This window comes from Gekko japonicus, unplaced genomic scaffold (genome assembly GCF_001447785.1).
Source record: "Gekko japonicus isolate JY-2015 unplaced genomic scaffold, Gekko_japonicus_V1.1 scaffold794, whole genome shotgun sequence".
NCBI lineage: Eukaryota > Metazoa > Chordata > Lepidosauria > Squamata > Gekkonidae > Gekko > Gekko japonicus.
Window position 1 is genome coordinate 727,571 of NW_015164692.1, and position 13,522 is coordinate 741,092.

The 13,522-nt window shown below is 48.6% G+C and overlaps 1 protein-coding gene across 3 annotated transcripts in view; it reads left to right on the forward strand.

Moving 5' to 3' along the window:
* Positions 1 to 13,522, forward strand: part of MYLK3 (myosin light chain kinase 3) — a 56,614-nt gene that overhangs the window by 14,831 nt on the left and 28,261 nt on the right. For 2 of the 3 annotated variants that reach the window (XM_015409425.1, XM_015409424.1), the window contains exons 2-4: positions 1,807 to 1,897; positions 5,400 to 5,781; positions 9,384 to 9,928. In XM_015409425.1, the coding sequence (XP_015264911.1) occupies positions 1,807 to 1,897; positions 5,400 to 5,781; positions 9,384 to 9,928 (1,018 nt within the window). The remainder of the gene's footprint in view (positions 1 to 1,806; positions 1,898 to 5,399; positions 5,782 to 9,383; positions 9,929 to 13,522) is intronic. The other variant, XM_015409426.1, reaches the window with a different exon arrangement.

Below are 13,522 nucleotides of genomic sequence, written 5' to 3' on the forward strand. Positions count from 1 at the left end.
TGGCCATGCCCAGCAGGAACCTCATTAGCATAATAGGCCACACCCAACAGCAGAAACTCATTAGGATTGGCTACATTCGGGGTGTGTGGCCTAACATGCAAAGGAGTTCCTGCTACAAAAAACCCCTGGGTTTTGACAACAGACAAGGTCAACAGAATAACAAGCAAAAGGTGGGTGTGGCTGGATGACCACACTTCTGGTAACATGGGGGTGTCGCCTAATGTGCTAATGAGTGGTGGTCAGGGGTGTGGCCTAATATGCTAATGAGTTTTGCTGTTGGGTGTGGCATATTGTGCTAATGAGTTCCTGCTGGGCTTTTTCTACAAAAAGAGCCCTGCGTGTGAAGATACCTTTATTGTAGCCAAGCACCTGGAGTTACCAGACTGCAATTCTCGATGATTCCTGTCTCCAAAGTAGAAAAAAAACCCTGTAGTATGGGGACATGTTGCAAGGCTGCTGGAGAACATGGGCTGGATTCAGCGGTTGTCTTCCACTGACAGTGAAGTTGCCAACCTCCAGGGGGCACCTGGAGACATCCAGGAATTACAACAGGTCTCCAGCCCACAGAGAACACTTGGAGGACTTGGAGGACAATGGCTGCTATGGAGAGGGGGCTCTCTGGCAATATACCCTGCTGATCCCGCCCCTCCTCAAACCTTGCCTTCCCTAGGATCCACCCCAGCTCTTCAGGACTCTCCCAATCCAGAGATGGCAACCCTAGGCAGAGGAATCTTCCATTGTGTTGAAAGACTCCTTGTGTTGAAAGACGGGAACCAGCCTTCTGCCCGTGGCAGATCCAGTGAAAATGCTTAGACAGTTTTCTTCCCTCCCACTTCCCCCTCCTGCTGCATTGTCGACTGGATATACTATTCTACAGTTTTATTGCATTGCTTATTATTGCCTAGTTAGTATAATCCAGAAGGAGCTGTGGTGGCTCAGAGGTTAAGACGCTGAACGGCAGGCCGGAAGGTTGGTAGTTGAGCAGTTCGGGACCCGAGTGCCTCATGATGGAGTGAGCTCCTGTCTCTGGTCCCAGCTCCTGCCAGCCTAGCAGTTCGAAAGCAAGGAATTGCAAGTAGATAAATAGGGACCACTTTGATGGGAAGGTAACAGCGTTCCATGCACCTCAGTGCCTACTCATGCCGGCCACATGACCACGAAAACGTCTTCGGGCAACACTGGCTCTTTGGCTTGGAAATGGAGATGAGCACCGCCCCCGAGAGTCGGATTCGACTGGCTTTCGAGCAAGGGAAACCTTTACCTTTAGTATAATCCAGATTGATTACATTATTATATGTATTATGTTAGCTTTTACTGCATTGTTCCTCTCATTACAGTTCCTCCAGTTCAATAATCTTACCTAAGTTTCAGAGAGAACGGCAAATGATAAATTAAGTCCATTAACCCACCAATACTCTTTTTATGTTTGTTTGGTTTTTGGGGTTTTTTTTTCTGAATGGCAGCCCCTGGAACAGGTACAGACACTGCCTACTTGCCTTTAAAGGAAATAAACAGGACATTTTGTCTAACAGAATATAGGCATATGGATCAGAGGTCCATCAGTGGCTATTAGCCACAAGGCATAGATAGGGGCTCTGGGGCAAGTGATGCTCTGTCATCTTGGTGCTTGGGGGGGTCAACAGTGGGAGGGCTTCTAATGTCCTGGCCCCACTGGTAAACCTCCTGATGGCACCTGGTATTTTTGGCCACTGTGTGACACAGAGTGTTGGACTGGATGGGCCTTTGGCCTGATCCAACATTGGCGTCTCTTATGTTCTTAACTTTCCTTTGGGTTCTGTTTCTTAGACGAAAGATAAATCAGAGGAGAAAGCTTCAAAAGGGAAGCATGTTCCCATCAAGAAAGGAATCCAAGCCGAAGGCAAGAATTCCTTGGAAGGTACAGTTTATTGTTCTGACATTTAAGGACACATTTGGGAAGACAGATATAACTGGATTAGTGCTGAGGTTTCATTCCAGACTGGGGTGTGCCACTTACAGGGGGTGGGTGGGAGCCCCTTTCGCCTTTGAGCAAGAAGACATCGGTTGCAACTTGCAAAGGAAAAAGAACAAAAATTGTTAAGCATTTCCTTTGGTCACTACAGGAACAAAACTGCAGCAAAGACACCCCATAGGGTTGCCAGCTCTGGGCTGGGAAATACCTCGAGATTTTGGGGGTGGAACTTGGGGAGAGTGGGGTGTGGGGGAGGGGAGGGTCCTCAGCAGGGTACGATGCCATAGAGTCCGCCCTCCGAATCAGCCATTTTCTCCAGGGGAACTGATGTTGGTCATCTGGAGATCAATTGTAATAGCAGATCTCCAGGAACAACCTGGAGACTGGCAACCCTAGTTCTCTGAATATGAAAAAAGAGGTGAGACCAATGATGGTGGACTCTGATGATTAGGAAGACAACTTCCTAGTCTTAAAAGGATCATACTGGTGGCCATAGTTCCCTCTAATCTCTGCTAGGGGGCAGTGGCACACAACCTTTTAATAGGCTGCTGAGGAATTCCTGCTCTCTGCTAACAAAGCCTTTCCCTCTCCTTTGGAAACAATGGAGAATGGGGTCAACTCCTTCTGGGGTCCATAGAACTGGACCCCCTGGTCCAGTCTTTTTGAAACTTGGGGAGGTTTTTGAGGAGAGGAACCAGAAGCTATGCTGCAAATGTGGTGCCTCTACCTCAAAACAGCAGCACTCCTGAGCCCCAGATACCCCTAGATCAATACTCCATTATAGCCTATGGGGCCATTGACTATTACGCTTTTCAGTATGATTTGTAAGCGGCCTTGAGTCACAGGGAAAAGTGGGATATAAATATTTGAATATGTAAGTAGTTTGGGCAGGTTGATAACATTTAAGCAACTTCCTGTTTGTTAGGTTAGGCAGGGTTCTGAAAATGGTTGTTCCTCTTCTTGTTATACTTGACCTGTAATAATAATAATAATAACAACAACAACAATAACAACAACAACAATAATAATAACAATAATAACAATAATATCATCTTTCGATTTATTAATCGCTCAATCCTGCAGAGCTGCTGGCTCTGAGCGATTTACAGTTACACATATTAACAAGGGACTAACAATGATTTGTAGGGGGTAAGGGAGGACAACATATAAATCTTTTTAAAGTCACACACGTTTGCAGCCGATAATCTTCTAAAAAACTAATTTATGCAATAGTCAAATGTAGACTCGCTCACAGCTTTAATGCTAGTAGGGTTTTTTTTGCTCATGGGGTAGAATTTCGGCTCACAACACTGTGGGGCATAGAGGAAACATTGCTGGCCTGTTTCCTACCAGGCATAATTCAAGGTTCTGGTTATCACCTGTAGAGCCCTAAAAGGTCTCGTTAAGAGGATAAAAGTGGCCAGCTAGGGTCGCCAACCTCCAGGCTACAAAGATCAGTTCCCCCTGGAGAAAACGGCTACTTTGAAAGGTGGATTCTATGGCACTGTACCCCACTGGGGTCCTTCTGTTCCCCACAACCCTGTCCTCCCCATATTCCACCCCCAAATCTCCAGCAATTTCCCATTGTCATATTTCACTAAAAAAAGTGTAGACGGCAAAAAGTTTTCTCCCCCCCCAAGTGCTGGTATGTTTTCTAAGGCTCAGCACAGGGCAACAGTCCGAGGCCATATCCTCCAATATAGTGGACTGGGGCAGGGAGACCTGTTCTTTGGAGGAAAAGGGTGGGTGAAATTTGATTTGATTCTGTTTTCTCTTATAAAGTTTAAATTATTCTTAAAATATAATTTAAATATAATTTAAAAGAATTTATTCTGAGATTTTCACAAGGTTATGGAATTAATCTTCTAAAAAACTAATTTATGCAATAGTCAAATGTAGACTCGCTCACAGCTTTAATGCTAGTAGGGTTTTTTTTGCTCATGGGGTAGAATTTCGGCTCACAACACTGTGGGGCATAGAGGAAACATTGCTGGCCTGTTTCCTACCAGGCATAATTCAAGGTTCTGGTTATCACCTGTAGAGCCCTAAAAGGTCTCGTTAAGAGGATAAAAGTGGCCAGCTAGGGTCGCCAACCTCCAGGCTACAAAGATCAGTTCCCCCTGGAGAAAACGGCTACTTTGAAAGGTGGATTCTATGGCACTGTACTCACTGGGGTCCTTCTGTTCCCCACAACCCTGTCCTCCCCATATTCCACCCCCAAATCTCCAGCAATTTCCCAACCAGGAGCTGGGAACGCTAGACCCCTGGAGACCAGGCTTTCTCTGTACTTGCACCTTGAGAATAGAATGCCCTCTGAATGGTTATTTGACTGGTGCCCATCATTGGGAACCGTAGGTGCCAGGTAAAAACATTTTTGTCCATCCTGACCTTTGGCTGATAGTTAATTTATTGTTTCCAGACCCCCTACATGTAGCTGGTTACTTTTAGATACTGAGCTTATTTTGCTGTGTATTTTCCATTGCTAATTTTATCAGTGTTTGAGTGAACTGTTTTTCGGCGGAGAGGTGGGATTTCAGTCTTGCAAACTGCGTGCACAATCCCCTACAGGAATCGGAGGCAGCATAAGCACAGTAGGAGAGCCCTGCTGGGTAAGACCAGCCGTCCATCTAATTCAGCATCCTGTTTCCTACAGTGGTCAACAGGGGTCGTTTCGTAGAAAAAGAGCTAGGGGAACGCATTAGCATAACTCATTAGCATATGCCACACCCCCTGACATCACCGGAAGTGTGTCATAAGGCCACACACCCCGCCCCCAATGGTCCCGGCCGCCGCTGGCGGCCTTGCAGCTCCACTGCCGAGCCCCATGAGGGGCCCGGCAGTGGACCTGCAAGGCCGGCGGGAGTGCAGGCAGGCAGGGCTGGGGAGAGGCAGGGAGGAAGCAACTTACCCTCCCTCTTCTCCTGCCTCCTCCTGGCTGAATAAGGGCCGGAAGCGGGGTGGCCGGAAGCAGGGGGCGGGGCTTCATCATGTGCCCCGCCCCCCGTACCTCACCCGGGGGAACTGCGATCCCCCGCGATCCCCCCGAAATGACCTCTGGGGGTCAATCAGATGCTCAGGAAGGTGCACAAGCAGGGTCACTGAGGCCCAAACCTTCCTTGCTGTTACCCATGCGGCGACTGGCGTTCAGAGGTAGACTACCCCTGGACATGGAGGTTCCATTTAGCCATCATGACTAATAGACGTCGGCAGACCTGTTCTTCAGGAATCTGTCTAAGATTTTAAAGTAACCTTGGCTAGAGGTCATCACTACATACTGTGGACTCCACCAGTTAATTATGCACTGGTACAAATTCATCTCTGGCCCCAGAAGACAGGAAGAAGTAATTCAGGACAGTGTATAGCAAAACACCTTTGCAATCTGTGCATCACCTTCTACCTGTTGGCCATGCCAGTGTTCTTCCTGTCATTAATAAAATTCTCACCTTAGGCAGCAAAAAGGAGAAAAAGTTGGATGAACCTGATGGGGTATGTGAAAAGGTGAACTCGTCTGGAACGAACCTTTCCAAAGCTGACTCTGGTCCATGCGGGAAAGAGAGGATGGCCCAGACTGAAACTTCAGATGCTTTGGGTTGCCAACAACAAAAAGATGTGGGTATCAGTGCCCTGGTCCAAAACGACGCCCTTTGCTGCATCGCCGGAAGCAATCCACCAGGATTGGAGAACACAGACAAAGCTCCAGGCCTGGAAGAACCTCCTACAAAGACTGTCGATCCAAAGCCCAAGGAAAGTGAAAAGGCGGCTTCTCGACTCATTTCTCCAACTCGGGAAGCTGTGCCTTCCACTTCTGGCAGTGAAGTTATACAAACGAGGTATTGGCATCCCTTTAAGATTTTCAACGCTGGGAAAGCGGGAGGTCTTTTGACTGGGGCGGGGGGCAGCAATCTGTCATTTTGCGGGGTTGGGGACAGGCAGACGAGCAACGCTCAAAGGTGTTGTGTTCAGATGCCGAACTGAAGAAACAGCAAGAATCAAATGGCTGGACTAGATTCGATTTGGCTTCTGTCCAGCAGAGGGAGCAAGAGCCCATAGGAAGAGGGCTCCACTGAATGGGTGATTTGGTTTTCCAGACATGTTGGAGGCCTTCATTGATGGCCATGGGAACCAGGATTTGATCCAGACGACTGTGCCCAGAAGGTGCAGCTGATTGTTCTGGTACTGCCCCAACTGCTTTGATTCAATAGGCCTCATTGTCCTAAATCAGTAGTTTGCAGGCTTGTGCAGTGAGCAATACATTGAATTACAGATTCCTGTGAGGCCAAAGGACCCGCATTTCCGGAGGAGGTTATCTGCTGCCTCTCTGCACGATCAACTGCATGGCTCCTTCATTTCATATAGGGGAGTAGGGACATGCTTATATCACCCCAGTTCTCATATTAATCACCCCTGAATCTTAGAATCATAGAATGTTAGAGTTGGAAGGGGCCTTGCAGGTCATATAGTCCAACCCCTGCACTCTGCAGGAGCATAGCCGAAAGATAGCCCTACAATATACCCGAAAGATGGTCGTCCAGCCTCCGCTTGAAAACGTCCAGCGAAGGAGCATCTACTACCTCCCGAGGCAATCTGTTCCACTGCTCAACCACTCTGACAGTTAGGAAGTTTCTCCTGATATTTAGCCGGTAACGACTCCCTTATAATTTCCACCCATTAGATCTAGTCTTGCAATCTGGAGAAGGAGAGGATAGATCTGCTCCCTCTTCTACATGACAGCCCTTCAGATATTTGAAGACTGCAACCATGTCCCCTCTAAGCCTCCTCTTTCCCAGGCTAAACACCCCCAGCTCTTTCAGCCTTTCCTCGTAAGACTTGGATTCCAAACCTCTCAGCACCCTGGTGGCCCTCTTCTGGACAGTAGGACTGAAGTCAGAAAAAAGAAATGTCTCAGCTATAAGAAATGTCAGGGAAACGCCATCTTTTAACAGTTAGATTCGAGTCCAATAGCACCTTAAAAACCAACAAGAATTTAGGGTTCCCAGCTCCGGGTTGAGAAATACCTGGCAATCTGGGGGGTGGGGGGTGGAACCTGATGAGGGTGGGGTTTGGGGAGGGGAGGAGAGAGATCTCTGCGTGGCCCAATGCCATAGGGTCCACCTTCTGAAGTGGCCATTTTCTCCAGGTGAGCTGGTCTCTGTTGCTTGTTGGTCACTTGCAATAGCAGGAGATCTCCAGCTGCCCCCCTAGGGGTTGGCATCCCTATCCAGGGCATAAGCGTTCATGCGCCAAAGCTCCCTTCGTCAGACTGAAGCTCCTGTTGGTCTCCAGAACTCTGGCTTGTCTTATGTGAGTGAGCCTAAGGACGGCCGCCTGCTTCCTCTCCGGTACGTGGTGGTTTAATGAAAGACTGCCACTTTCACGATAAACCGTAATTTGTCCGTGATGTGCAAACCACAAAGCGTGAGGCTGGATTCTGAGAGCCAGGGTGGTGTACTGCTTTTAGAGCACTGGACTAGTATCCGGGGTAAGGTAAAGGTAAAGGTTCCCTTGCTCGAAAGCCAGTTGAATCCGACTCTAGGGTTGCGGTGCTCATCTCTGTTTCAAAGCTGAAGAGCCAGCGCTGTTCGAAGACATTTCCGTGGTCCTGTGGCCGGCATGACTAAACGCCAAGGCGCACGGAACGCTGTTACCTTCCCACTGAAGTGGTACCTATTGATCTACTTGCAATTTCTTGCTTTCGAACTGCTAGGTGGGCAGGAGCTGGAACTAGAGACGGGAGCTCACTCCATCATGCGGCAACCCGGGTCTCAAACTGCTGAACTACCGACCTTCCACAGCCTGCAGTTCAGCGTCTTAACCACTTGAGCCACCGCAGCTCCAGTATCCGGGGTACCGAATCCCCACTCCACCAAGGGAGCTTGCTGGGGTGACCTTGGGCCAAGCCTCTCTCAGCCAAGCCTATTTCACATAGGGTTGCCAGGTGGGGCCAACAAGCAGGTGGGGGACTTACCAGGAGGCTCCAGGAGAGGGAACTTGACGTGAGTGTTGGGTGAGCCGTGGTCGCATTTAAAGGGATCGCATTCCCTTTAAACGATGGAGGACGGGGGCACCTTCTTTTGGGGCTCATAGAATCGGACCCCCTAATCCAATCTTTTTGAAACTTGGGAGGTTTTTCGAGGAGAGGCACCAGCAGCTGTGCTGAAAATCTGGTGCCTCTAACTAAAATAACAGCCCCCCCACACCCCAGATACCCACAGATGGATTCTCCATTATACACCATGGGGACAAGTCTCCATAGGGTATAATGAAGTGCTAAGCAGCTCTCCCCCCCCTGCTTTCTGATAGCCCTGAAGTGGGGGGGGAGGGGCTCCAAACCGGAGGATCCCCTGTCCCCAACTGGGGATTGGCAACCCTAACCTCACAAGGCGGTTGTGTGGAGACAACGGAGGCGAGCAGAGCCATGTTGTAAGCGGCATTGGAGAGAAAGACAGGGGACAAATGAAATAAGGAAAGAGTAAAATCCTACAGATTTCCCTCCCGCAGAAGGCGCCTCTGCTGGCAGAGTGGACTGATGGGATCCAACCCAGTAGTTGGTTTGCTTCTCTTTAAACCAAAGCACGATGACTCACCGGCAATGTTCCCTCTAAGCTGTTGAGTCTTGTGAGCAAAAATTCCACTTTGTGAGCTACCGGCCTGAAAGTTGTGAGCAAGTGATTTGGCTACTGCATCAATTTGTTTGCTCTGGAGCCGTCCTTCCTGAGCTGAGACAAAAATCTGCGAGCTGGAGGCTAAAAAAACGTGAGCCAGCCAGTTTGGTGTAGTGGTTAAGTGTGCGGACTCTAATCTGGGAGAACCGGGTTTGATTCCCCACTCCTCCACTTGCACCTGCTGATGTGACCTTGGGTCAGTCACAAGCTCTGGCACAGCTGTCCTTGAAAAAGAGCAGTTTCTGTCAGAGCTCTCTCAGCCCCACCCACCTCACAGGGTGTCTGTTGTGGGGAGGGGAAGGGAAAGGAGTTTGTAAGCCGCTCTGAGACACCTTTGGGTAGTGAAGGGCGGGGTATAAATCCAATCTCCTCCTCCTCCTCCTCCTCTTCTTCTTCTTCTTCTTCTTCTTCTTCTTCTTCTTCTTCTTCTTCTTCTTCTTCCTCTTCTTCCTCTTCTTCCTCTTCTTCTTCTTTTTCTGGTTAGAGGGAACACTGCTCACCGGTAGTAGTATTTCACTGGGCAGAAATGTCTGTTTGCAACCCAGAGAGTCTCACTGTCAATTTAAAACTCCTGTGCTGAATTGCTTCTAAATCCCACCCCTGCATGCTGTACTGAATGGGTGTGCCTCACAACTGGAAAGGGTACAAAGGAGGTGTGTGTGTGTGTCTGTAAACATCTGGATGCTGCTGCAGCTGCGGCTCTCAAGATTCCCGGGGGAATGTCTGGACTCCAGCCTGGCAACTTCAGCTGAGACATCTTTGCTTTGCAGGCTTTCCATCGACGTGCAAATGAGCGATGCTCAAGAGAAGCCTCTGAAGAGCCAAGAAGGAAACGTCGGAGGAGGCCCTGCCGGTAAAGGTGCCAGGGTACCCATTCCTCAGCCTCCGTCTCCGGCAGGTGAAGGGGCAAAATGTTGCCCAGACTCTAGTAAAGGTAAGCAGGCGCCTAAGAGCAGCAGGACTGATCTCCCTCAAGGGAGAAAAGGGGCCAAGCTTTCCGATAAGCAAGGTGAGCAAACGCCAAAGCCAGCAGACCGAAAGCCGCTTCCAACGGCTGGAGAGAAAGGAGAGCTTAAAGGCAAGACTGTGAGTTCCGTTGCAAAGGATTCTGGGAAAGATCCAGGGGCCACAACGAAAAGGCCCAAAGAAGCGCCAACGATGAGGAAAGGCTCTGTAAAAGATGGCAAACTGGAGACTGTGGAATCTGGTGGCACACCTCCAGCAGACCAGGGAAGTGGATCTGGTCAGCGTGTGGGGAAACCATCCGAAAATGTGGCTTTGGCAGGAGCTGGTGAAAGGGAAGAAGTGGTCATCGGTAAGTGATTGGCAAGAATACCTATCCACATAGCAACTGCTCATTTGAAACTGGTTTTGCTGGCATTGTTTTCTCCTCACCCCCACCAGAAAACCCTCGGGACTAGTGACTAGGTGGTAGCTCTGTTTTTGGACTGACCCAAATATGTGACAGGTGGGGGCATATGTGACTGAGCACTCTTCTCTAAAAGAAAATATTCCTTGCAGTTAGAAAGCTAGCATGTCAGGGAAAGGGCTAGACTCACCCTTCTCTCTAGCTTTCTACGTGTGGTTTTTGGTTTTTTTTTTGTATACAAAGGCACATTCCTTTACTGGAGCAAATCCTTCCCTCCTGTCTTAGCCAGAAGCAGCTTTTGCTAGCTAGGGTTGCCAACCTCCAGGTGGGACCTGGGGATCTCCCGCTTTTACAACTGATCTCCAGCTGACAGAGGTCAGCTCCCCTGGAGATAATGGCTGCTCTGAAGGTGGACTCTATGGCATTGTACCATGCCGAGGCCCCTCCCCTCCCCAAACCCCACCCTTTCCTAGCTCCACCCCCAAAGTCTCCAGGTATTTTCCAATCCAGACCTGGCAACCCTATTGCTAGCTGACAATGAAATTAACTTCAGTTAATCAGGTTTTGCCTTTACCTAGGATCTAAAACCCTTTTTAGAGCATGGCTCCAGATGCCAAGTTTGTGTTTGTGTGTGTCTCATAGAATTCTTAGGGTAGGGGTCAGTGTGGCTCCGTGGCAAAGCATCTACTTTGCGTGCAGGAGGTCCCAGGCTCAATCCCCAGCCAGGCCCACAGCCAGAGAATTTTTTATTTTTTGGGGGGGGAATTATTTACTTATTTACTTTATTATTTATTTATTTACTTTACCATTTATACTTTCTTAGTTATTAACCAATTAAGTGATTAGTTATTAACCAATTGAGATTCAAAGTGGATTACATGGCATGGGACACTGTAATCAAGCAGCATGAGAGATCTAATAAAAATGCAATAAGACTAGAAGCACACAAATTGCAGAGATGCAAAAAAAGGATCAGACATGCTATGTCTAGCAATGCAGAAAATGGAATTAGGAAAGAAATGAAAACAATACTGTAAAAGCATGATAGAACATACAACAAGTCAATAATGTATAGCGTACGCTGGGGCATAGACTACCGTCCTGTCCTGTATAAGCTTTATAAAAATGCCCTCCCAAGCAACCAGGGGTCATTTTGTAGAAAAAGAGGTGGAGGAGCTCATTAGCATAACTTATTTGCATAGGCCACACCCCCTGACATCACTGGAAGTGTGTCAGAAGGCAACACCCACCGCTCAGGCTCCACTGGACTGTTTTGTATTGCTAGCTATTGGGGGGGGGATGTGCAGGTCTGTCCTCGCAGAGGAGAGAGAGCTTGTACCTGAATAAAACTTGGTCTTAAAGGTGCCACTGGACTGTTTTGGCCCGGGGGCCCGGGGGGGGGGGCTCTGCAACTAACCTCGCTGCTTCTTGCTCTGACTGAGGGCTGTTGGGAGAAGGGGGTGGGGCTTGTTGCATGTGCCCGCCCCCTGGAAATGACCCCTGCACGTAACTGTTCTACATAGTTTGCAGAATTAAAGAAGTGTGAGAGCCTTCTTCCAGTTACTGAAACCTGAAACTGTAAATATAACCTTCTTTTCACTGTAAATCGCTAACTCAAGGCTTCTAACGGTGCCACCCAACACCCCTGCAGGCTTTTAAAATCAGGACTCTTCAGCCCCGCTAGCTGCTAATTCTGTTCTAGCCAGTCGCATAGAGAATTCACCCTTGGAAGATGACGGGATTCACACTTTTTAAGCTCAACTCCTTCCTTTTTTTTACAAAGAAAATGTACACCTGGAAGACGTGTGACAGATTTCACACCAACCCGTAATGCTGATGGGAGGGGGATGACAAATGATTGATGGGGCACCACCCTTTTTTGCACCACTGTGGCTATGGGCCTGTCTCCCTTATGGCCAGGTAAAAAGTTCAGGTAGTTGTACATCACCCTGAGCCCGGTTTCACCAGGGAGGGCAGTTGATCAATTCAATCAATCAATCAGTGTGAAAGTCTTACACCTGAGACCCTGGAGAGCCACTGCCAGTTGAATAGCCAGTGCTGATTTTGATGGGCCCAGTGTCTGAATCAATACAAAGCAGTTTCACGTATGTTCAATGTTAAGTTGCTCACTTAACAAAGCAGTCGGAGAGTGATTCGGCAAGAACACAACTTTATTCTTCAACTCGAACACAACTCCATCACGGATCAACATCTGATAGCCAGAACAGCCTTTACATTGCAGCTGTCCTGCTTTTAAACATTCCCGGCTAATGTAGCTACTAGGGTTGCCAAGCCTGGGTTGGAAAATACCTGGAGACTTTGGGGGTGGAGCCAGGAGAGGGCGTGGTTTGGGGAGGGGAGGGGCCTCAGCATAGTACAATGCCATAGAGCCCACCCTTCAAAGCAGCCATTTTCTCCAGGGGAGCTGATCTCTGTTGGCTGGGATCAGTGGTAAAAGCGGGAGATCCCCAGGCCCCACCTGGAGGCTGGCAACCCTAGTGGCTACACCCACTGTACAAATACCAACCAATAAGGTTGTTCACAGAGGGACCAATCACGGATGTTCCCGCGCAGGGAGCTTGCTAGAAGGTGATTGGTTAGGTGCTTCCTGGGCTAGTAACACGATTGGATGGATTTGGATCCTAGCCCAGGATGAAGCTTTACATTACACTTCAATTAGATGTTTCACAACATATCATGCATTCAAGGCAGCTTTGAATACATTCAAGAGGAACCCTGGTGAACTTAACCATCCGTGCTGACAAACTATACACTTGTTATTAAGGGTGGGATTCACTAGCATTAGAGGACAGAGCACATATACCCACTCTCCAGGGTCTCAGGCATAGTTAGGAGTACCAGCCTCTCGGTGGGACCTAGAAATCTCCTGCTTTTACAACTGATCTCCAGATGGAAAAGATCAGTTCCCCTAGAGAAGATGGCTGCTTTGGAGAGTAGGCTGTATGGCATTATACCCAGCTGAGGTCCCTCCCCTCTGCAAACCCTGCCCTTCCTTATGCTGTTACTCCAAATTTCCAGGGATTTCCCAAGTTGGAGTTGGCAGTGCTAGGCATAGAAAGTCCCCCCCCCCCGCTCCCTGAGGTGTCTTAACAACCTATGCCAAGGACAGAACCAGGGACGTTCTGTGTGCAAAGCATGTACCTACCTCTGAGCCAGAAGTGCCTTATACAGAGTCTCACCCTCCTGTCGGCAGAGTTTAAATATGCAAAGGAAGTGGAGCACTGACTGTTCAGAGAAAAATAAGTAAAGTAAAGAAAAAATAAGTGTGAAAGTGTGAAAAATAAGTAGGTTTATTAAAGGTGAACAAACTGTTATAGAACATAGACGAGAGAGAGCCTTAACTGCCTAGCCTAACTGCTGAAGGAGGAACCGCAGCAACAGACGCTCAGCAGGAGCAGGAAGTCTCCAAGAGACCCAATCAGAAGACAAGAAGGACATAATTTAAAAATGTGGGAGGTCCCTAATCTAGTTATACTAACTAGCAGTCCTTCAGATGTCCCCCCCCTGTAGCATCTTCCG